The 27,205-nt window shown below is 17.6% G+C and overlaps 7 protein-coding genes across 7 annotated transcripts; 4 read left to right on the forward strand and 3 right to left on the reverse strand.

Annotated features, from left to right (window-relative positions):
* Positions 1-2,508: 2,508 nt before the first annotated feature.
* PADL01_1226900 (haloacid dehalogenase-like hydrolase, putative) lies at positions 2,509-3,396 on the forward strand (the record flags this gene model as incomplete). The annotated part of the gene is made up of 1 exon (XM_028683231.1): positions 2,509-3,396. One exon carries the CDS (start codon positions 2,509-2,511, stop codon positions 3,394-3,396), a length of 888 nt encoding a protein of 295 aa, XP_028539429.1.
* A 732-nt stretch (positions 3,397-4,128) lies between these two features.
* PADL01_1227000 (conserved Plasmodium protein, unknown function) lies at positions 4,129-7,814 on the reverse strand (the record flags this gene model as incomplete). Its single annotated transcript, XM_028683232.1, has 5 exons — positions 4,129-4,167; positions 4,249-4,294; positions 4,465-5,912; positions 6,153-7,199; positions 7,599-7,814. 5 exons carry the CDS (start codon positions 7,812-7,814, stop codon positions 4,129-4,131), a joined length of 2,796 nt encoding a protein of 931 aa, XP_028539430.1.
* A 1,079-nt stretch (positions 7,815-8,893) lies between these two features.
* On the forward strand, positions 8,894-13,108 carry PADL01_1227100 (RAP protein, putative; the record flags this gene model as incomplete). Its single annotated transcript, XM_028683233.1, has 1 exon — positions 8,894-13,108. The coding sequence occupies one exon, from the start codon at positions 8,894-8,896 to the stop codon at positions 13,106-13,108; it is 4,215 nt and encodes a 1,404-aa protein (XP_028539431.1).
* An 893-nt stretch (positions 13,109-14,001) lies between these two features.
* PADL01_1227200 (proliferating cell nuclear antigen 2) lies at positions 14,002-14,906 on the reverse strand (the record flags this gene model as incomplete). Its single annotated transcript, XM_028683234.1, has 2 exons — positions 14,002-14,617; positions 14,728-14,906. 2 exons carry the CDS (start codon positions 14,904-14,906, stop codon positions 14,002-14,004), a joined length of 795 nt encoding a protein of 264 aa, XP_028539432.1.
* Positions 14,907-17,087: 2,181 nt separating this feature from the next.
* On the forward strand, positions 17,088-18,989 carry PADL01_1227300 (conserved protein, unknown function; the record flags this gene model as incomplete). Its single annotated transcript, XM_028683235.1, has 1 exon — positions 17,088-18,989. One exon carries the CDS (start codon positions 17,088-17,090, stop codon positions 18,987-18,989), a length of 1,902 nt encoding a protein of 633 aa, XP_028539433.1.
* Positions 18,990-21,243: 2,254 nt separating this feature from the next.
* Positions 21,244-22,991, forward strand: PADL01_1227400 (ataxin-3, putative; the record flags this gene model as incomplete). The annotated part of the gene is made up of 5 exons (XM_028683236.1): positions 21,244-21,324; positions 21,583-22,308; positions 22,402-22,512; positions 22,623-22,778; positions 22,920-22,991. 5 exons carry the CDS (start codon positions 21,244-21,246, stop codon positions 22,989-22,991), a joined length of 1,146 nt encoding a protein of 381 aa, XP_028539434.1.
* Positions 22,992-24,184: 1,193 nt separating this feature from the next.
* PADL01_1227500 (conserved Plasmodium protein, unknown function) lies at positions 24,185-25,672 on the reverse strand (the record flags this gene model as incomplete). Its single annotated transcript, XM_028683238.1, has 1 exon — positions 24,185-25,672. One exon carries the CDS (start codon positions 25,670-25,672, stop codon positions 24,185-24,187), a length of 1,488 nt encoding a protein of 495 aa, XP_028539435.1.
* Between the last annotated feature and the right edge of the window lie 1,533 nt (positions 25,673-27,205).

Here is a 27,205-nt window from a genome sequence, read left to right on the forward strand (position 1 = left end):
TTATTCATTGTTATTTTGTAGAAAAGAGGTTTTATTTTATATTTTTGTGTCTTCTTTTTTTGTTCTTTTTTATTATAATAAATAATTTTTTTTTGAACATTAAAATAATATATGTTTTTTTTTTTTTTAATAATAATATATTTATATATTTACAAAATAAGAAAATTCATTTAATACAATATTTTTTATAAAAAAAAATTATATATAAATATAAAAAGAAAAAAAATAATAAATATATAATAGGGTATTTTATTTATAATAAAAAAAAACGCATTTATATGTTAAAATTTTTATATATATATAAGTGAATAAATATATATTATATTTATTATTTATATTTATATTTTTATAAAAATAAATTTGTAGAAGGAATATATATCACATAAATCAATTCATTTTATTTTTTTATGCGATTCTATAAATAATATTAAATATTAATTCATACATATAATATATATATGATTTTTTATTTCTGATAATATAGATAAAAAGACGATATTTTCTCTTATTTAATAAAAAAAAAAAAAAAATATGAAAAAATAAAAACCTTTTTTTTTTTTTTTTTTTTTTTTTTTTTTTTTTTCTCTTCTAAAGAAAATAAAAAGAATTATTAAAATAAATTTCTATATAAATATCTTTTTTTGTTTTATAATTATAAAATATTTATTTATATAGATATTATTATTATAAACATATAATATGTAAAAAATATAATATTTATTATATATATATATATATATATATAATATATATATATTTTTTTTTTTTTTTTTTTTTATAAATTTAACGCGATTTATATAATCTTTAAAAACCTTTTAATGAAAAAAATATATATAACATGAAATGTTATTTTATTACATTTTTTTATGTTTTATTATATTTATAAGTACCTATAATTAAAATAATAAAAAAAAAGAGAACCAATAAATAATTGCTTAATTTTATTTTATTAAATATAAAAATTAAACATATATATATATATATAATATATTTTTTTTTATATATTTATTTATTATTTTTTTTTTTCTTCATAACAAAATAACATATATTATATTTATAGATATTATTCTATTATTATTAAAAAAAAGAAAAATAATAATAATAAAATAAAATAGAAGAAGCTACATCCATATATTTTATTTTTATTATTATGTTATAAATAAAACAACAAATATATATTTTTAATTTTTTTTTTTTATATTTACAAAAGTTTATAAATATATATAGCGTATTAAATAATAATATAACTATATTAATATATATATAAAAAAAAAAAAAAAAAAAAAAAAAAAAACACTTGATCAATTTATATATATATTTATATGATTTTTATATAAACAAAGTGTTTATAAAGTGAAATTATTAAGTAATATTATATAACATATAATTATATATTGTTATTAAAATAATACAAAATAATATATACATATATATATATATATATATAACATTTTATATGTAAAAACATAAATATATATATATTATTTATTTGGAATGTACTTTGAGATATTTTTTTTTATATGAAAAAAAAAAAAAAAAAGAAAGGATGAACTAAAAAAAAAATATATATATAATAATATTTATATTACATATATATAATATATATATGTTATATAGTAAGTATCAAAAATATGATATATTAAAATATATACATATAAAATATTCATTTTGCTTATTTTAAAAAAAATAAAACATTTACTTATATTATATTATATATATATATATATGTGACATATTTTTATGTTATTATTTTTTATAAGAGCCAACACGTATATAATTTTCAATTTTTTTTTTTTTTTAATAATACGTTATATTATCATTATATTGAATAATTATATATGTTAATTATAATATGTTTAATATAAATATATATTATGTGACATACTGATTTATAATAAGTTTATTAATATATATATATATTATATATATATAATCGTCACATACATATATATCTATATATATATATATATTTTTATATGAATGCTTTTTATTTCTTTTTTTTTTTTTTATGCGTCAAGTGTCCTACAATATCTTTAATTGTACCTTTATATAAGTACCAATAATGTAAATTATATAAATAAATGTGCATATAAAAATAAAGGGAAAAAAAATAAAAAATAAGATATGATTGAATAATATATTTATTTAAAAATAAAAATATATATATATATATATATATATATATATATATTTATATATATTTCTTTGACGTAATGATATTTTTTTAAGCACATTAGAAAAAAAAATATTTATATTTTATACATTTCCTTAAAATTTTTATTTTGTTAAAAAAGTTGCAAGATCTAGTTTTATCTTTTAAAAAAATAACATAAATGTAAATATATATATATATATATATATATATATTTTTTTTTATGTTTATGTATGTATGTATTTATTTATAATCCTTATAATAAATACGTGCAAATATATTTTTTATATATCTCTATATATATATATATATTTTATTTATTTTTTTTTTTTTTTTATTTTAAATATTAAAACATCATGGCTTCCAATAACGATGTACATTCGGATGTGGAAAAAGCCTTAAAAGGTGCAAATATTAAGTTATTATTAATTGATTTTGATGGTACTTTATTTGTTGATAAGGATATAAAAGTACCTGATGTAAATATTGAAGCTATAAAAGAAGCTATAGAAAAAGGTTATATGGTTAGTATATGTACAGGTAGATCCAAGGTAGGTATATTAAGTGCCTTTGGAGAGGAAAATTTAAAAAAAATGAATTTTTATGGGATGCCAGGAGTATATATTAATGGTACCATAGTTTATGATCAGATAGGATATACCTTATTGGATGAAACAATAGAAACAGATGTATATGCTGAATTTATAAATTATCTTGTAGAAAAGAATTTAGTGAATCAAACTATATTTCATAGAGGTGAATCTAATTATGTAACTGAAGATAATAAATATGCTGACTTTTTACAAAAAATGTACAGTGAAAATAGAAGTATTATAATAAGACATAATGAAATATTAAAATATAGAACTATGAATAAACTTATGATTGTTCTAGATCCTTCAGAATCTAAACAAGTTATTGGAGATTTAAAAAAAAAATTTGCAAACAAACTTACTATATTTACAACATATAATGGACATGCAGAAGTTACCAAGTTGGGACATGATAAATATACAGGAATAAATTATTTATTAAAACATTATAATATATCTAATGATCAAGTTCTAGTTGTAGGTGATGCTGAAAATGATATAGCCATGTTATCAAATTTTAAATATTCATTCGCAGTAGCAAACGCAACAGATTCTGCAAAAGCGCATGCAAAATGTGTTCTCCCATTGGCACATAAGGATGGAGCAGTTGCATACTTATTAAAAAAAGTATTCGACTTGAAAAAAAAATAATACAACAATAAAATAATGCAATAATAAATTAATGATTGTCATCCAGGACATGTATACCAAATATATAAATATATATATATATATATATATATATATATATATATTATTATATAATATTATGTGGTTACCCTTTTTAATTAAATAAACTCAAGGATAAGAAAAAATTAAAAATTAATATATATAAGCACATATGTACCATTCATATATATATTTTATGTGTATTTTTTTTTTTTTTTTTTTTTTTTTTTTTTTCTTATTTATTTTTTTTATTTTTTTATACGTGTCTTGTATTACATCCATATTATATCCTTTTACAAGAAAAACAATAAACTTATAATATATTAGAAATGTGTAATTTATCTTCCCCTTTTAAAATACATACATATTATATATATATTATATATATATTATATATATATGTTATTGTTTTATAAGAATGAAAAAAATAAGTTATCATCACTGGTAAAAAAAAAAAAAAAAAAAAAAAAATCCAAAACTTAAAAAGAATATTATGAAATAATTACAACTTAACAATTTTGTACATTCAAAAAAAAAAAAAAAAAAAAAAAAAAAAAAATTATAACAAAATAAATAATAAATAGTAATAATAATAAATCAACACAATTTAACAATTTGTTACATTCAAAAAAATAAATAAAAGGAAAAAATTGTATAACGAAACAAGAAGGATGAAAAAAAAAAAAAAAAAAAAAAAAAAAAAAAAATCCTTTATTATATATCTTCAACAAGTGTAACCCATTTCTCACAATTCTACAAATAAAAGAAAGGAAATAAATAGATATATAGATAAGATAAATATATTTTTTAAGATATTATAAAGATAAATGTTACCTGTAAATTGGGTAAGGGATACTTATCGGGTTCTCGGTCTGAATCTCTAAAAATAAAATAAAATAAAATAAAACCATATATACAATATATTACCCATATATAACATATACATATATATATATATATTAAAATGTGTATAAATAATATATATTTATATGCTCAAATCTGAAATTTATTATTTTATTTTATTTTTTATTATTTTTTATTTTTTGTTACATTATCCATTGCTTTAGAGATGATAAGATGTGATTCATGATTATATATTTATCATTAGAATCGAAATCATTTTCTATTGCTTGAAAGATAACAGAAATAGGATAATCTATTAAATGATAATTTCTTATAAAGTTTATAATTTTTAAATAATTTTTGGATGAAAGAAATAAATGAATAACCATTTCATATTCTTTTAATCTTAAAGACATATCTACGCATAATTGATAAGCCCATGAATGTTTTGTTAGCTTCCAATAATGAAATAATCTTTTAGTAACTTCAATAGAATCTGATATAATATAGAATTGTAATAGTTGTCTTAGAAAATTATCTTGTTTAAAAAAAATACATAAATCAAAAATAAAAGTTTGTAATATTCTATTAGGTATAATATTTAAAGATAATAAGGATTTCATATATTCAAGTACGTATATTAAAAGCATAGGCATATTATGAAATTCTGAATGTTTAAGAAAATTTAGATATTCATTATCATTATTATTTTGAGAAGTATCAACATATGTATTTATATCACCCACATTATTATTATTATTATTACTATTATTATTATTGTTGTCATTTATATTTGATTTATCACATATGTTTGATTCAGCTTGATCTTTTTTATCATCATACATTTTTATATTTTCTACTACATTTTTGCCATTTATTATTATTTGTTCTTTTTTCAAGGAATCTACATGTTCATCATGTTTAGTATTTTCTTTCTTTTTATTAAAATAATTCAAATCGATATTATTTTTTTGTTCATCATGTTTAGTATTTTCTTTGTTTTTATTAAAATAATTCAAATCGATATTATTTTTTTGTTCATCATATTTAGTATTTTCTTTCTTTTCATTAAAATAATTCAAATCGATATTATTTTTTTGTTCATGATATTTGGTATTTTCTTTCTTTTTATTAAAATCATTCAATTGGATATTATTTTTTTGTTCATCATTGTTTTTTTTCTTTTTAATTTTATACTTTAACATATATTCCTCTCCATCATTTTTATTATTTATATGAGTCCCTTTTTTTTTATCTCGTTTATTTTTTTCAATTTCTCTAAAATTTAGAGAAAAATTAAATAATGTTTCTTTTTTGTTGAGATGATACTTTTTAATCATATAAGGGTGGAAGACATCTAACACAATATCTCTTTCTGTCATTAATGTTTTGTCTCCTATATTTTTTAATAGATATTCTAATGGTTGAATAATTTTTTTATTTGTTTTATTTAAAGTGGTATCAGTTGAGGTGATGGTTGCTGCATTTCCTAATCTTGCACATTCTTCGATTAATTTTCTATAATTAATATTTATTATATTTACAATGCTTAAATAATCTTCTATTTGGATATCATTTTCAAGGGACAAGAAAAACATCTCTGTAATTCGGCTCTTACAATTAGGTCTTCTTAAAAGAACATCAACAGAGGTATTCTAAGAGATGAAAAATGAAAGAAAAAAAAAATGTGAGGTTATCATAAAGTTAAATAATGCCATATGTGCGTAAATATTATTTCACACAAAAAAAGTAAAATAAAATAAAAATAGAAAAATATAAAAATATAAATAAATAAATAAATAAACAAACAAATAAATAAATAAATACAATACATCATATAAGATATAATATATAATATATACATAATATCCTTATTTTTCATTTTATTTTATTACCAGGTTTGAAAAGTGCTGACATATCTGCAACATTAAGACGTCATAATCAACTTTGACTTTATATACATTTCCATAATGATTATCTATTAATAGATTGTATGGTTGAAATATCATATGATTAAAATTTATTTGTGTTTTAAATTGTTTTGGAGTTGTTAAGTAAGAAATATTAATAGTGTGATTATCATTATGATCTAATGAATGAAGTGTATTTTTTTTCTTATTATATTTTATATCAAATAAATAAACATATTCATTTGTATGATTAAATACACCAAATAAATTATCTATTGAGAATGTTTCAATAACTCCATTATAAAATAAATCAAGAACATAATCAAAATAAATAGTTGAAGATAAACATCGAAATGATATACGTCCATTTTTAAAATCTTTATGAATACAATATGTTTCATTATATAATGTTATAATTTCAATATCATTTTTATTTATATTATCATTTTTTAAAATATTTAATTCAATTTTTGATAATTTAATTATATTATTATTACTTAAGAAATATGGAAGTATCACATTAGTTTTATTTGCTGATAATAAACATATATATGAACTTTTCTCATCATACCAACAATATTTACATTTTATAAAATGTTTTTTTAAAGGTGTTATTATTAAATTATCAAATGATATCTTAAATATTTCAATTGAATTATTTGTAACTACAACAAAATCACATGAACTCATATTTTCCTCTTGTTTTTTTATATTCCCATTATATACCCAAAAAACACTTAATATTTCATATTCATTCAATTTATTTATATCTACATTTAAATATATATTATGATTATTCAATATATCAGAAATTTCTATTCTATTCGGATTAATAATATAATATAAAAAAAAACTACCATTCTGACAAAAACATATATCCTCACATATATCCTTATCGAACTTTACATATACACCATTGTAGTTTAATTTATTTTTTTTTATGTCTGTTACTAAAAGAGCTTTTGTCGAAACGTTCTGATGAATAATAAAATCGTTGATCTTGTCATAAAATATTCTATCACTGCTAGAAACCTAAAACAAAAAAAAAAAAAAAAAAAAAAAAAAAAAAAAAAAAAAAAAATTAAAAAATAAAAAATAAAAAATAAAAAATAAAATCAATGTGAATACTGTCATGAAAATATGTGTACACAAACATAAGAGTGTTACATAAATAACATCTACAATATAAAGTCAAAGTGATAACATTGTTTATATTTTAAGAGAATTTGGAAATTATAAACACACAAAGAAAAACACATATATATATATATATATATATATATTGATATATTTATATATCATATATGTATTAAATTTAGGTGCCCTATCATCTTATATATAATAATACAAACTAATCATAAACACAATGTCATCACCATATTTATTATTCTTATCTACTTTGTAATCGTTTCAATGTTATTATTTTATTACCTCCCATTGATATACTGGATCCGATATATATGCTGGAGAATATGTCGAAATTGTTGTGCTTCTTTTATTCTTCTTGAATAGTTTTTTATTTTGCTGACTATTGTCATGTGTCACATTTTCTTCTACTTCCTTATTTGACTTTATTTTATTTTCATCTGAACCTTTCTTATTAATTAAGGCATTTTGCTCTTTATCAATTAAATAACTAGTACTCATTATTATAACTACTATTACATATATATAAATAAATAAATATATATATATATATATATATATATTATTTATTATTTATGAATATATAATATTACATATAATATAAGTATTATATATATATATATATATATATATAATAGATATATTTATGGGATCATAAAAAATTCATTATATAAATTTTTTTTTTTTTTTTTTTAAATATATTATGAACTAAATATTTTTTTATTATGTATAATATAAAAGAAATTATTACATTTGTTATAATGAATATTTTTTTTTTTTTTTTTTTTTTTTTTTTTTTTTTTTTTCCCTCCTTGCACTTAATAATGTATACATAAAAATATATATATATATATATATATATATATATATATATATATTATATATTATATATGTACATATAATATATATATATTATATTATATCCTACGAATTAAAAATTTTATTGTGTTAAAAAAATAAATATCTTATTTTATCTAAAGATGTTGATTTTTATGAAAAAGTTTCTTTTTTTATAAATAATGTTACTATTAAAATATGAACACATACATATAAATATATAATAAATATATATATTATATATTATATATTATATATATATATATATTACAAATATTCTTACCATTGTAGAAATGAGAAACATATTTTTTTTTACAGACCATCCATAGAATAAATTTTTTATATCTTCATATAAATATATTTGTTTGATAAAGTTTATTATTTTTCGTAGGAAGCTAATTATTTACAGAAATTTTCAAATACAATACACACATAGTTTAAATTATTCTATAGATATAAACACATCACTATAAATGTAAAAGAAGATTATATTATATTATATTATATTATATCATATTATGTCACTTTATTTTTATAAATGATTGAATTTTTAAGTAGATGGATAGATAAATTTTTTTTTTTTTTTTTTTTTTTTTATTTAATAACAATTAAGGTTAAACATATATAAAAAAATCCTTATACTCAATATATTATGTAATATTTTCTGATTAGTTCCAAATATTTTACAGTCCATTTCATTTTATATCAAAAAAAAAAAACAAAAAAATGATAATTTTAAAAAGATGTTTCAAAGAAAAGCTTCTTCAGTTTGTTTTTTTAATAGGTATCACAAGAATAAACATGGATATGATATTTTGTTTTCATCGAACGTTTCAATTTATAAAAAAGCATTAATACGATATTCCTCTATAAATAATCCTCAGCATAATAATAATAGTAGGTATAGAAAAATTATTGTTATTCCTTTTAATGATAAGGATATGAAATTAGAATATAAAAAGATCCCATTTGATAAAAATGACTTAGACAAGAAAAGTAAAAAGGAATTATTGAATATTTATAAACATATTAGAATAAAAGAAGAATTGAATAAATTACCACATGATTTTTTAGATAACTTATTTGAATGCACCAAAAAATATGTTGGTTGTCTGTTACCATATGAATTTGTAAGTATTTATAAAACATTAAAAATTATAAAAAAGAATAATAAGGATTTAAATTTATTATTACATCAACAAATGAAAAGAATATATGAAAATTTTGATATTACAAGTATTAGTAAATTATTTCAATTATATAATTTTAGTAGATCAAAACCAACATTTCTAATTAAAATATTATCTCGAACATTTTTAAAGAATATGAATAATGAAAATGTAAAACCTTGGAATATTAGAGAATTAGTATCTATATTTTGTTATCTTAAAATTTACGATGAAGAATTGATTGATACTATTTATAAAAAATGTATTCCTATTTTTTCAAAATATATTATGAATTATGAGCCAAAAGATGTTACCATTATATTTTATTCTTTAATAAAAATGAATAAACATAATACTATTCTATCTAATGTTGTGACAAAACATGTGATTTTGAATATTGATTCTTATGAATTTCATCAGGTAGCCATTGTTCTAAATACATTTGCCAAAATAGGTGTAAAAAATAATAAACTCTGTAAGGTTATATGTGATAAAATTAAAAGGAAGCTACAACCAGAAAAATACACACATTTAGAAAATAATATTATGACAAGAAGAGAAGGAAATAATAAATATTTATGCAAGAGTGAAGAAAAAAAAAAAACTTTTAACCCTTACAATGTTGAGAATTTGAATGAGGCTACAAATAATAAAAACTCAGGTAATGAAAATGATAAGAAAGGAGAAGTAAATGGATATGAGGAACTAGATAGAGGCAATAAAGAAACTAATGAAATTATTTCAATTGATAGAATTGATTCAAATGATAGAATTGATTCAAATGATAAAGTTGTTGCAGTTGATAGAATTGATTCAAATGATAAAATTGTTGCAGTTGACAAAATTGTTGCAGTTGATAAAATTGTTTCAATTGACAATAGTCAAAATAAAAAATCAATACTAACAAAAAAAATATTAGAACCAAAAGATGTTTCTATAATATTAAACTCCTTGATAAGATTAGAATATTATGATAATCAATTATTTCATTGTTTAATCCCATATATAATAAATAATGTATCCAAATTTTCTGTTCAATCATTGAGCAATATTGTTCATTCGTTTTCTCAAATACAGATATATCACGAAATATTATTTGACAATATAATTAAAGAATGTATTAAAAAAATCCATAAATTTAAAAATATAGAAATGAGTAATTTGGCTAATTCACTTGTACGTTTAAATAGAAAAGATAAAATATTATTTACATATATTATTGATGAATTTTTATATCGTGCAACAATAGGTTCTAAATTTTTAAATTATAATTTTGATATAATATCCTTACAACAATTGGCATATTCATTTAGTAAAGTGGGTTTAAAAGACGATAAAATTTATACAGTACTTTATAGGATGTTAATAAAAAAAATAAATGAAAAGAATAAGATACTTAGACGGACTAATAAAATAAGGAACAACAATAAATTGATACACGTGGAATGTAATAAAAATGGAGATGCTAATAAAATTAATATGAACAAAAAAAATAAAATAAATGAAAAGGATATTATTGAAAGTAAAGAAATATCAATATATAATAATAATAGTAATAGTCGTAGTAGTAATAATGTTTCTATTATTAAAAATAGTTATGATAATTTTGATTTTTTTTCCTTATGCACATTTATCAACTCGTATGGACAAGTAAATATTAAGAATAAAAATTTTTGTCATTTTATTAGTTATATTATTAGAAAGAAAAAAAAAAATAATGAAATATTAACAAATGAATCATTAAGTTTTATGTTATATGGTTTATTAAAATTAAATTTAAAAGATAAAAAAATATATCAAATATTATTAAAAGAATGTATAGAAAAAGTAGATACATTAAAACCATTTCAAATGATATTGTTATTATATTCATTGAGTAAATTAAAAATATATTCTTATAAATTTGTTAAGAAATGTTTACAAATATTAAGTATAAATATTAATAATTTGAATTTATCAGATTTGTCATTAGTATGTTATTCTTTATCAAATTTTTTATATAGAGATGTTATATTTTTATATAAAGTAAATAAAATAATTCTTTTAAATAATTATGAATTCAATCCAAAAATTATTTCTCAATTATTTAATTCTTATACAAAATTATGTTATTATCATGAACCCTTTTATGATTTTATATTTAAAAAAATTATAATATTTATACATCAATTTGATGAAAAGGAGTTAACTAATCTGGTCTTTTCCTTTATGTATTATTTTCATATGAAAAAACTTCATTATGATAATATCAAAAATGATGATAAAGACAAAAAAAATGAACAGCCAATTGGATATATTCAAATGGAAAGGGGAGAAAATAAAACTGGAAAAAATATAACTGGAAAAAATATATGCACAAATATAAATGATGGTAATAGTAAGGATATTAAATATGTAATAAATGTGCAAAATAATAATAAAAATCAAAACGATGATAATAAAATGGATGATAAATATTATAATAATAATAATTGTTATATTAATAAGGATTCTTATTGTCGTTACGATCAGTCTTATGATACATGTAAAAACATATACCATTCGACAAACACACAAAATAATAATTCCAATGATAATTCATCATGTAACAATAAAGATGATATTATCCTATATAGAGAAGAATTTTATAAAAACGAATTAAACATATTTTTTAATTTAATATATATATTAAATGAAAAGTATAGAACAAAAATATCCCTAATAAGCATATATCAATTACAAATTGTTGATTTATATTTAAGATCATTTTTCATGAATTATTTTTATTTTCCTATTTATTTAAAAACTTTTTTTTTCAAATGTAGAAATATTAAGTTAAACGTAGAAGATTATATAATCTTATCCTCAAAAACACATCGAAATATCTCTCGATTTCTTAATATTGTTGGTATAAGACATAGAAGTGAGGTATTGTTTGGTCCTTATCAATTAGATATTGTAATAGATTTTCTAGAAAAGAAAAACACAGATAATTATTTACATATTTTAAAACATCAAAACTGTAATAAGGATGATAAAAGTATAATATGTGATAATTTATCTAATGATAATTCAAACGATTGTAATATTATTTATAAAGCCAAAAGGTTAGAAAAAGAAAATATTATAAACAATCAAGATGGAAAATATAAAGTAATTGAAAAAGTTTTAAATAAAAATATTGTTATAGAAGTTGATGGTATATCTCATTTTTATAAAGAAAGTTTTAGTCGAACAATTAATTCTGTTATTAAAGATTATATTTTAAAAAAACTTGGTTGGAATATTATACATATACCATATCAAGAATGGAATCAATGTTTTACTTTTAAAAAAAAAGTATTATATGCAATTGAAATTTTAAAAAATATTTTACAAATAAGTAAGCAGGATATATCTGTAGAGCATTTTATTCACTTGTTAAATGAAAAAAAAAAAAATGATCATACTTTTTTAAAATCAAACATGACACATATGAATGTTTCTTATAATAATAACATGGGTGGTACAGAAAATGAAATGCAAATACATTCAAAAGATCGAATTGACGACATATCAAATGAACAAATCCAAAATAATATGAAAAATAATATGAAAAATAATAATAATAATGATATACCTAAATTTTATACTGTCAGTGAAGAGAATATTTTTTTAAATCAAATAAAAAATAAAAACACACGTCAACAAAATATTATGAAGAAAATGAGAGAAGACTCAAAATTAAAATATGATTATAACATATCGTGTAAAAAAATAAATGAAGATCTAAAGATGAATCTTATGTATGATGATAACGACGAGGACTAAATCAATGCATAAAAGGAAACATGATACATTATATGTATAAATAAATAAATATATATATATATATATATATATATCATTTAGTCTTTTGAATAGCTGTAATGGTATTAGGGCTATATATAATTATAGCAAAATATTATACATATAAATTGTATAATATTATAATATTTGTCAATTTTAATATGTTACACATATATATATATATATATATATATATTTATTTATTTATTATTTTTTTTTTTTTTTTTGTTGTCTCATATTCATTGTTAATATTTTTTTGTCAATCATTATGAAGTCATAATTTTAATTTTTTTTATTTTTGAATATTTCAAGTAGAATAAAAATATGTCATTTGACTTTTATGAAAAAAAAAAAAAAAAAAAAAAAGAGATAATTAAATATTTGACAAATGTTTAAAAAAAAAAAAATACATATATGTAAAAATATATATTTGTATATAAATAAAGTCAAAATTTTGTAAATATTAAAATAATATAAAAAAGGAGGGAAAAAATAAAAATATATATATATATATACATATACTTTATTTTCTTTGGTACATAAAATATAATGTTGATACGAATAAATGAAAATATGTTCTCTATAATGTTTTAATATATCTAATTTGTCTATCATTATATATATATATATATATATATATATATATATGTATATATATATATGTATATATTATTTTATTTTTATTTGTTTGTGTGTGTGTGTGGTGATAATATTTTAATTTTATTGATATTACTTTTACATTGTTATATATAATAAATAAAAATGTAAGATATTAATATAACCACATATATATATATATATATATATATATTTTTTGTGATATAATATGATTGTTTCTTTTTTAAAAAATTGTGTTTTTTTAAATTTGTACAATTTTAGTAGTCTCCTATTTTTGGTGCAAGGAAAAAAGTTAAATGTGATGGATCTTGTAGGTCAGTTAATTGTTGTTTAAAATTAAATTTAATAGATATAGGTATATGAGGAGATAATGATATTAATACTTCATCTGATAATGATGAAGCTCTTGAGAACATGACTAGATATCTTGTGGCAAATTCTTGAGATACAGATTTTGTACAAGTTATAGAAATATCAGTCATATCATTAGTAAATTGTTTTGTAACTTTAATATCTGATCCTGTAGTGCTTAAAATCATAGCATCTTTTTTCATAGATATAGATACATTATCACCTATTGAATTTAAATATTTTGTAAATTCTTGAAACTTTTTTGATTTCATAGTACATTGACAATGATATTCAGATTGTGGTATTTCTAAATGTTCTTTTTGAGCATTAATTAATTTTACTTGTATTTCTAAAGAATCATCAGCACTTGATTGTTCTTCTTCATCAATAATTCCAATATTTAAAACTGCATCATTTTCATTATCTTCTTTAAATAAAAAAACGGTCGACTTTTCTTTTATCACTGATAATATTTTTAGCATGAAATTAATACTTATGCCTAAAACACAATTCTTATCACACCTAAAAAAATAATATATTTAAATGGTAATACAAAAAAAAATATATATATGTATTAATATATATAATATATTAATACATATATATATCCTTATGTAGTATAAAAATGTTACCTATAGTGTTGAAAAAAATCAGATACAATATTCAAATCAACCAGTGAAACATGACTACAGTCCATGGATTGCATTTTGATTCCATTCTCATCACATTCTAGATTTACTTCAGTACATATATCTTTTAATGTTTCAAATAATTTTTTAAAAAATTGACCATCTATTCTGCATTCAAACATTTTGATTAAGTGGATTTATTTATTTATATGTATATTATATATATATATATATATATATATGTTTATATGTTTATATTTATATTATATTAAATTTATATATTATATATTAATATATTTATATTTATTTATTTTTATGTTTATTTTATTATTTAATCCTTAATTGTTTTTAAACCTATTAGGTAAGAACTTAGATGTGAAAATTATTGATCATTCAAGAAATTTTTAAATTTTTTGAAAAAAAAAAAAAAAAAAAAAAAAAAAAAAAAGTGCAATGTGATATACTAAAAAAGTTTTATTTTTATCATTTAAAAAAAAAAAAAAAAAAAAAAAAAAAATTAATATATATGCATATATATTTCATATACAGATGTGTATTCCTCTTTGATTTTATTTGATTTTATTTCATTTCATTTTATTTTTTATTTATTTATTTTTTTTTTTTGATCACCCCAAAGAAAGATATATAATCCTCATATTAAGAATTAAAGATAGCACAAAAATAAAAATATACATATAAATAAGTGATATATATATATATGAACATATATATATTAATTTTTAAACATATAAATATAGTAATATATATTTATATATATATATATATATTCATATGTATATCATTATATTGTATTTAGTTAATAATTATATACATTGTCTATGTGTATAAAAGAAAAAAATATATACTTTTAATATATCTGACATAAACAAATAAACTATAAAAAAAAAATAATATATATATTATATATATATATATTATATTTTTTTATTAATTTTATAAGAACAGAAATTTCATCAGAAGATTTATTATAATTATTATTACACTTATGTGAAAGATAGTATAATCATTTTATATTTAAATTATATTAAAATATATATATTTTTTTTTTTCTTATCATTTATATATAAATGAAAAATATAGCTAGCATCTAATTATAAAATTATCAAAATAAATATAAATACAATATTATTATATTACAACCTTCTTATTATATGACTTCTTTATTTTTTTTAATGGAAAGGAAAAAAAATGTGTTTCATCATTTTTATCTTTTTAAATATTACATGAAATAAAATATATATATATATATATATATATATATATATGTAGGAAATTTTTTATAAGCGTCTTGATATAAAAAAAAAGATTATATTTTACGATTGTATATATAATTTTATGTAGGTATGTTTTATCTTTCTTTCTCATATAATATAATCACTTCTTATAAATATTGAAAATATATTTTATATGTTTAATGTATTGTCAATCGAGATATTAATAAATATATAAGGATTTATACATATTTAAAAAAAAAAAAAAAAAAAAAAAAAACAATACAAAATCGTTACATATAAATTCAACCTTATCTTTTTTAAATTTATGAGAAAAGGAAGAGAATAATAAATTAACATATCCTATTATGTGAAGGAAAAACATATATACAATTCACATTCAATTAAAATATTTATTATATTATATATATATTGTATTTATTTATTTTTATTTCCATGCCCAAAATATATATTATACATATAATAATGTATATAATTATATGGGCCTTAAAAAAATGAGATAATGCCAAATAATAAATATTATTGTCATAATACCTATTTAATTATACATAATACATACAAGATTTATGTATATAAATTATATAATATAAATATTTTTCCCCTTAATTAAAATATATGTATATAATATAAGTATATTTGAAAAAAGTCGTTTTTAAAAATAATATAAAAATTATATGTTGTCGTTATAAAAAAATATAGGATAATATATAATTGTTATATATTTATTCATCATATTCTAAACAACAAATATGTATATAATAAAATAATTTAATATGATTGAATATATATAACAATATTTTATAATTAATTATAAACATTTTAATAAAGGAAAAGAAGAAAGGGAATTTTTTTTTTTTTTTTTTTTAATATGTTCAAAATATATAAAAAGGAAGAAATTACTTTGTAATAATATATAACAATATATATATATATATATATATATATATTTTTATTTATTTATAAAGTTTCTTTCTTATTATTTTAAATATCCCTATTTTCTAATATAAAATATATATTTTATTTTATATATCCAATTTACAAATGAATTAAAAAAAAAAAAAAACAAAACAACACTATACAAATCAAAGCAACAAAATTTTTCATCACAAAATGAAGTTTCAAAATAAAAGAAAAAAAAAACATTTTATAAAAAATAAAAAAGGGAATGAAAAAAATAATTCAAATAAAAATATGGACGATTCAGAAATCGAATCTGATGACATCCTTTCCTCGCAAGATTCTGATAATAACGTAACCTTGTTAAATAAGAAGAAAAAATTAAATTATGATGAAGAAGATTATAGTGATGATGTTATAGATGATAATAAAAATGTAGATGAAGAGAATGATGACAATGAATATGAAAATGTGTTTAATAATCCAGAAGAAAGGAAAATATATCTAGCTAAAAAATATTTAAAAGACATGGGAATTGAAAGTAGTGATGAAGATAATGAGGAAGAAGATTCCTCCGATGAAGGACAATCCATATCTAGTGGAGAATCACAAAAATCTTTAGATGACAATTTAAGTGACGATCCTTTTTCTTCTGATGAAGAAAGTGACAAAAAAAAAAAAAAAAAAAAAGTAAGCAAAGCATTAATAGATAATGAGAAATCTCAAAGTAAAAAACATTTAATAAATTTAGGAAATAAAATAAAAATTTTTTATGATGAAAAATTATCATCAAATGTAACAAATAGGAATAATAAAAATGAATTAAAATTAGAAAAACAACAATGTAATAATGATATTAATATACATAACAATATTCTATGTGACAATAAAAATCTTATCTTTTATTATGGTCATAAGAAAAGTGTTACTTGTGTAGCTTCACCAGATTATAATTTATCATTTGTTGATCAATATGAATATAAAAATGAATACAATGTAAACAAGTATAATGGATATAACAATGGGAAGTTTTTTTATCAACACAATGAAAATAATAATTCAAATAATATTCATAATAATTATTATGGTGATGAAGAGGATATATCGAATAATCATAATAAGGATGATATTATTATGGAACCTAAATTTTTTGAAAATACATCAATTAATACTATATATACAGGAGGAAAAGATGCTTGTATTATTGAGTGGGATATTATTAAAGGAGAAAAGGTCCATATTTATAAAGGAAATAAAAATTCATTTACAAACTTTGGAAATAAAAATAGTATAAGTCATTTTAAAAGTGTTATGGATATTTATTGTAATAAATATAATTCTTTTTTTATATCTGTTGGAAGTGATAATTTAATTAATGTATGGGATAATCGTATAAATAAAAAATGTACAAATTCAATTATTGGTCATAAAAATATAATCAGTGGTATAGTTGGATGTAATAACAATATAGAAGAGTTACATATGGACCATAATTTCTTTACTTCATCTTATGATAAAACTATTAAATTATGGGATTTAAGATTTTTTGATAAATGCATAAATACATATTTAGGTCATACAAATAATATACTTACCATGAATTCTATTGATCAAAATAAATTAATAACATCATCTAATGATTATACATTACGTGTTTGGAATACGAAAAATGATAATCATATATTATTTAATATTAATTATGAAATTATTGAATCGTGTTGTACACTTAATAATAAAATATTCATTGCTGGAACATTCTCAGGACATATTTATATTTTTAACTCTTCTTATAAAAAACCAATTTGTATACAACAAAATGCACACAACTCCTTTTCTATAACATCGCTTATAAGTATCCCCTATACAAATATTTTTATTTCTGGATCTTATGATGGCTATGTACACTTTTGGCAATTTAAAAATATGAACAAAATTTCAGCTAGTGTTCAGAAAATTATGACTGTTCAGGTAAATGGTACAGTAAATAAATTTTCATTTGCACACAATTATAGGTATTTATATATAGCTATAGGGAATGAAATGCGTCATGGCAGTTGGACAAAGACAAAAAATAAAAATGGGCTAGCCATTATACCACTACATTTTTTAGCATAGCTTTTGAAAATATACAAATGTTAGCAAATAGGGGAAAAAAAAAAAAAAAAAAAATAAAAAAAAATAATACACATATATAATATATATATATATATGTGAACAATTTTTTGTTTATATATGTTGTTTTATTTTTATTTAATACAAAAATATATATATATATATATATATAAGTTGAGTTTATTTAAAATATTATTATATTTTCCTTTACTTTTATTTATTTATTTATTTATTTATTTTTTAGTAACATATATATTTTAAAACTTGTTAAAATTTTAACATTATAATTTCAGTGATTATTATAATATAATACAAAATATTTTATATAATAATCATAATAATATTGTTTGTAGGTTCTCAAAAAATATATTTAAATTCTATTAATTTAAAAAAAAAAAAAAAAAAAAAAAGGTATACTTTTATAAAGCATGTATTATATATATTATATATTACATATGTATGTTAAGAATTATTTTATGTGCGGTAATATAAGAAAATATTTGTACGTATACAAATATTTTTGTATAAATTAATATGCTTAATTTATAATATTTTCTTACATATGATATATATAATTTAATTTTAATTTTTTTTTTTTTTTTTTTTAATATGTTATAACATTTAATATGTTTTTTTTTTAAACAAGTATTTATTAAAATATTTTCATATATATTATAACAACTTCATGTCGTAGTAAAATAATCAATCGAATAAAAAAAAAAATATGGATGATAATCCAGTGGATTTATTGATTTTCTTTTTTGCTAATCTATCCTTTTCTATAATTATTTTCTATTTTTTTTTAAGAGAAGAAAAGGATTCCAAAGTAAAGTATGTGTGATTAATATGGATAATAAAAATGTATATTCTTTTTATGTAAATATATAAATATGTTGTGTGTATGAATTTTTTTTTTTTTTTTTTTGTGATCAAAAAAAATAAATATATAGGAAGAAATAAAGATAAAAAAAAAAAAAAAAATCAATATATATATATATATATATAATGGGGGAAAAAAAAAAAAAATTAAAGATTTGTTTTTCTTTTATTATTATGAAGAAATAAAATGTAAATATTTTTAATTCATGCTTTTCAGATATAAAGTAATAAAAAATGAAGAAATGCAGGAATTTGGAGTATAAATAAAAAAAAAAAAAAAAAAAAAAAAAAAAGGAATAATATATATGAATATATATATATGTGTATATATTATATTATATTATATAGAATAAAAAATTCGCAAAATGGACATATGAATCATTAGTTTATTTTTTAAATATATACGTATACACACAAGGGAAGGATAAAAGATAAAAAATATAAAATGAAATGAAATTGAATTAAATTAAATTAAAAAAAAAAGAAAAAGGAAGATACAAATAGATATACAAATAATTTTCATACATTTATAATATCAAAATTTAGCATATTTATATTTGTATTGTAAGAGAAAATATGTAGTTATAACTTGATAAATATTATAAATATTATAAATATTGTAAATATTGTAAATATTATAAATATTTTCATTAATATGGAGGAAAATGGTAATAAGCGCTCGAGTAAAATATTTATATATATTGTATTGTGAAACATAAGTTTTCTCCATCTTTTTTAAAAATGAAAGTATATTATTCAAAAATTTTAAACATATATTATGAATAAATATTATATATATATATTATCAATTTATTTATTTTTTATTTATTATATTTTTCCTCTTTTGAAAAATTATTATTTTAGAATAACAAATGATGAATAAATAATATTATATATTTATCTTATTTTTTTAAAAAATAATTATTCCATCACATATTAAGTAAAGAGGATAATAAATCTAACATAATAATTTTTTTTTTTTTTTTCTCGGAGATAAGATATAATGTTTTAAAAATATGATATATAAACAAAATAATTATAAAGCATTCAAATGATAATGAAACAAATATATTATATATATATATATATATAATATATTAGATACATATATTTAAATTTAATAACATTATTTCCTTTTTACATATTTTCTTAAAATTTTTTTTTTTTTGTATTTAAAATTTCACATCCTTTCGTTATTTTGGTATATATAACAACATAATATATATATAAATATATATATATATATTAACAATATAATTAATATATAATATTTTTAATTATAAAGTAAACGATTATATATTATTTTTTTTCGTTATTATTCTTTTCTCAAAAAAAAAAAAAAAAAAAAAAAAAAATTTACTTCTTTTTTTTTTGTAAAATGAGCAAGAAATATGTATACTGGGAAAAACAAGGTAATGATCGTATGTGTGGATTGCATTGTATAAATAGTATCCTTCAAGTAATAAAAAAAAAAATATATATGTATTATACATATATGTGTCCATTTGTTAATATATTTTGTGGTTATATTATATAAACATTATATTGAATAATGTTTTTTTTGTTTTAACAACTTTACATACAATCAAAAGGGAATACAAACGTTGATTTGTATTAATACATAGATATATATATATATATGTATGTATATATTTTTAACGTGTATATTATAATATTCATGAGATATAATATATTTTTTTTTTTTTTTTATTTGTAGGGCCCATATTACAGTGAAGATGTATTGGCTAGTATTGGAAAAGAATTAGATGAGAAAGAGAATGAATTTTTAAGAAGCTCATCTAACGATTTAGTAAGAAATAATTCATTTAATGTATTAGATGATGGATTTATAAATATATCTGTAATTATTGAAAGTTTAAGAAGAATGAATATATTATTAAAACATGTTTTTGAAGAAGATTTAATTAAAATAATATCTAGTAATCATCAAGATATTGGTTATATTTGTAATTTACAAGAACATTGGTTTAGTATACGTAAAATTCATAATACTTGGTATGTATTAGACAGTTTAAAAAGTTCACCTTTATATATTAAAGATATGAATTTAAAATTTTATTTTAATGATGTTATTAAAAAATATCATATATTCTCTGTTCAGAATATAAATCCATATGTATCTTTACCCAAACCAGATATCAATTTTATACCTAAAAATATTAATCAATTTTATATCCCAACGAATGAAATATCTGAAATTTCAGGAGTATCAGATAGCTTGTTATTAGAAGATAAATATAACCTGAACAAGTCAGAAAATTATTCAGCATTTAATCAAATAAATAACACACCAAATTTTCGTTGGCCAGAAAATGGGGGTAGAAGATTGAACGATGAAATAAATACAACAAATATGAATAATGTGGATGACGATGATGATTTAAAAATAGCATTAAAATTGTCTATGGAGGAATATATTAAGGTACACCCAATTCAAAAGGAAAAAAAAAAATAAATAAATAAATAAATAAATATATATATATATATATCAATATTTATTTATATCATTCTGCAGAATATGGTTCCACCACTTGAAGAAAAATCAAATGAAAATTGTATAAATGTGATGGTTAAATTGCCGAATAAAAAAATCCAGAAAAGGTTCAGTTTTACTAAAACATTATCAGTACGTTAAAAAGGATGGGCACAAAAATATATAAATTAATAAATAAATAAATATAAATATATATATATATATATATATATATGTGTATGTATTTATTATTTTTTGTGTAGGACTTATTTTATTGGATTGAATATGAGTCTGCTCAGGGCCAAGATATTACTTCATCTTTACTTTTTAAAAATAATTATTTCCTTTATCAGTTATACCCAAGGAGAAAATTTTGTAAATATCAAAATGGTTCTATCGAATTACATACCGGAGGCAAGGTAATACAAAAAAAAAAAAAAAAAAAAAAAAAAAAAAAAAATATATATATATATATATATATATAATTATATTATTTACTACATTATTGTAAATTTGTTTCTTTTTTTTTTTTTTTTTTTTTTTTTTTGCCTTATATGTAGACCGAACTGGTTCATGATAAATGCCTGAAAGATTTGAACTTTGAAAAAGAGGAAACATTTATGATGTCCTAAAGAAGAAATAGTTAATAAAAAAGAAAGAGATAATAAAAAAGAAGATTCTTAAAATTTATAGAACACTTACTATTTTACATAAAATGTGTAAATGCGTGTCTTGTATTTTAATTTTATTTAATCATTTCCCTTTAATTAATAAATATTAATATTATTACAATTCCGTCAATAAATAAATATATATATATATATATTTATTTTTATTTTTTTTTTTTGTATTTACATATATTGTTTGGTTACCCATAAAATTTAAATTTTATTACACATTCCCATATTTGTATTAAATAATATTATATTGATAAATATATTATATTTTATTAACCATACTATTATTAATTATATTTATTCTTTTTTTTTTAATTTTTTTTTTTTTTTTTTTTTTTTTTGTGTGCATTAAAATATTACTCTTTTATTAAAATGGATTAAGTCAAAATGTAAATTGATAGACCTTTTCATATTTCAATATAAAACATATTTATTAAATATTATTCTATAATTTTAAATATGTTCTCAATATTAATAGATATTATATATACACCTATTTTTTTTTATAGACATATCATATTAGCGTTACTGAAGATGTTATATATTTTTGTTATTTTTATTTTTATTATTTTTGAAGTGTCTTAACATTTTTCTTTTTTTTTTCACTAAAATGGATAAGCATGTAAATGAAAAAAAATGAAAAAAAATGAAAAATTAAAAAAAAAAAAAAATAAAATAATATATAAAGTGTAAAATATAAAATATAAAATATAAAATATTATATATACATATATATATATATATATATGACCAAATAAGTAAAAATATAAAATGATGTTTAAAAATATTCATTAATATGTTGTACATAAAAAAAAAAAAAAAAAAATAGGGTGAAATTAAATCAAAATGATATAAAAATTTTAAAAAAATAATAGTAATAAATAACTACAACATATGATTAATCAAAAATTATTATGAACTTATATATATATAAATTATATATAAAATGTTCAATTAAAATTCATAATAACATAACAATATTTTTCATCACATATGATAAAACATCCTTTCATAATAGGAATGCTATCACGGTGTATTTGTTAAAAGAAATAATATATACATATATATATATATATATATATATATATACATATATTCCTATATTTTTTACTTTTGCTCTTATATTATATGATGTGATTAAATGTAGTTTAATTTTCTCTTATAACATTTTGGACTTGTTTTACTATTGTTGGTTGTCGGTTAGACTGTTTATTCAATTTTATTGATGAAGTGTCTTTTTTTCTGTCTTTCTGTGTCGTTTGCTTATTTGTATATTGAGATGATGAATTTGAATATTTTGATGATGAGAAATTATTGGCTGAACTTCCAGAGGTAATAATATTATTGATATTATTTTTATTAGAATGATTTAATAATTCTGGTTTATGTGTAGATAAATAATTTTCAGGATATTTAAGTGACCATGGATAAAAATATGGAGCTTTTTCATAAGCTTTATTAAATAGATCTAGATTTTTTTTGATTTGCATTAATGCCATCATACTATAAGCTGTATTTGTTAAAGCTGTTATACTTAAATATATTAAATGTGTTATACTATTTAATTTTTTTAGATATTTTTTTTTTCCATCTTCATAATTATCATTTTGATTATTTATATTATCATTATTATTTGTAATAGTATTATTATCTATAAGATCATTGTATGTAATTCTTTTTTTATGTGAATCTATATCATCAAGATTTGAATTGGATGCATTTTTTCTTGAATTATTAGAATCTTCTAAAAATGGTTGAGCAATAGCTTGTATAACATTCATACCTATATAACCAGAAAGAAATAATGCATTGGTTATACTAAATTTATAAGATTTATTCCAACATGGACAATTTAAATTTAGATCTTGTGTTTCTATATTTCTTTCTAATTCACAAAAATGTCCTTTTTTTGTATCAACAACAGCTAGATGAAAATCATAAACTTCAGAAAATGATGCTAATGGAATAGGCCATACAAAAGATCTTTGATTATTCATTAATACATTTACTTGATCAATAATAATTATTTGAAATACTCTACCAAAATTTGTTATTGGGCATCTATAAAAATCTATACTTACTCTAACTTTCCATGGAGCTGATATAAATTCCACATTTTCTATAATCTTAGGTACTAATAATGCTTGTGAATTTTTTTTCTCACATATTAAATATCCTTCAAAACCATCTGGTAATCTATCGCTTGTATGATTAGTTATATTATTCATAGTATGATTTTTTTTCATTAAAGGTAATGGATTTATAAATTGAGATGTAGGTGATAAATTACTTGTACTTAATAATATTTCATGATATGTACCTTCATCTGTATATCTTAATAAATTTTGTCTTACTAAAGATACTTCTAATACTTGATTCTCTTCATTACATATTATATGATCATTTTCTACTCTCACATTTATACTATTCAATCTAGGTTGCACTATAGACATATTCATCCATCCATTCCTATCAAAGCCTTTCTTATTTGCTAAAAAATTTATTATCTTATTTCTTATGCTCTGAAAAAATCTATTCTTATCAGTCCGAATCTTCGTTTTTTCCTCCTTACCAAGGACACTCAGCAAACCATTACAAAAAATAAATACAAATACTATGCATTTTATTATAAACATTCTGCAAAAAAAAAAAAAGGCGGTTATAATTTCTTTTTTTTTTTTTTTTTTTTTTTGGATAGTTAAAGTTTAATAAAAAAAAAAATATATATATATATATGTATATTTTATAATTTATGTGTTATCTTCAAATGTGCATACAATACATACATTTATATATTTATATATTTATATGTTTATTTATTTATTTTGTAAAAATATATTTACATATATATGTCATATAAAAATACTATTTATGTATGAACAAATCATAAGTCAAAATTTAGGAACAACCTTTTCTTGGTTTTTAATTCTCAAAAAGCGTACAAGAATGTACTAACAAAAAAAAAAAAAAAAAAAAAAAAAAAAAGAAAAATACACCTATTATTCAAAAAAAAATTAGAAAGATATTCGAAAGATCTACAAGTGTGAAATAAATATCAATATGTATAAAATGGAACTTTCTAATTATTAATCAATATATATAAATATATATATATATAATATATTATATATTTTACACTTAAATATTAAGTTACTGATTCTTTTAAAGTTCGTAATTCACTAATAAGAAATAAAATATAAAAATATAATAATAATAATATATATATATTATGTAAAGTGTATTATAATAATTTATTAATATATATATATATATATATATACATAATAATTAACAGTTATGTATATCTTTTATAAATAAATACTTATTATTTTCAAAGGAATAAAAAATCAATCAAAAAAAAAAAAAAATAATAATAATAATAATAATAATAAAAAAGAACAATAAAAGAAATATATCATAAATATTATTATATATTTTTCTCATTATTTTTTATTTTTTTTTTTTTTTTTCCCCTTGTGTACAAGCCTAATTTTCATAATTTTGGAACGTAACTACTGTATATATAATATTATATATATAATAAGTGTTTAAGTATAAACTATTAAAATTTATTTGCATGAATTAATTGAAAAGAAAGTAGTAAGAAATAGTAACATTAATATATTTATATATATAATATTATATATCTATGTAATATATATATAATATATATATATATATATATATATATATATATATATATATTTATAATATATATATTTTTTATTATCCCAAAAAAAAAAAAAAAAATTATTATTATATGTGGGCCAAATTATTTTAAAAAAAATAATATATCTTCTTTTATTAAAAGTTTCAAATTTACATAATTTAACATACGTATTTTGTTATATGATAAAAAAGAGAAACAAAAAATTACAAAATAATAATATTTTATGTAATCGTAAAAGGAATATATAATTAAATAAATTTATATTATTTTATAAGTATTATAAAATATGCCCTATTTAAAGATAAAACAAAAAGAAAAAAAATAAATAATCAAAAAGGTAATATATATATTTATAAATACACATTTTTAAATATAAATAACTTTTTTTTTTTTTTTGAAATGTTTCTTTAAATACATTTTTTAAGAATATTATTAAAATAGAAAGTATAAAGAAATCAATACATAAATATATATATAAATGTATGTATCTATGTATGTG

This window comes from Plasmodium sp. gorilla clade G2 (genome assembly GCF_900097015.1).
Source record: "Plasmodium sp. gorilla clade G2 genome assembly, chromosome: 12".
Lineage (NCBI taxonomy): Eukaryota > Apicomplexa > Aconoidasida > Haemosporida > Plasmodiidae > Plasmodium > Plasmodium adleri (nom. inval.).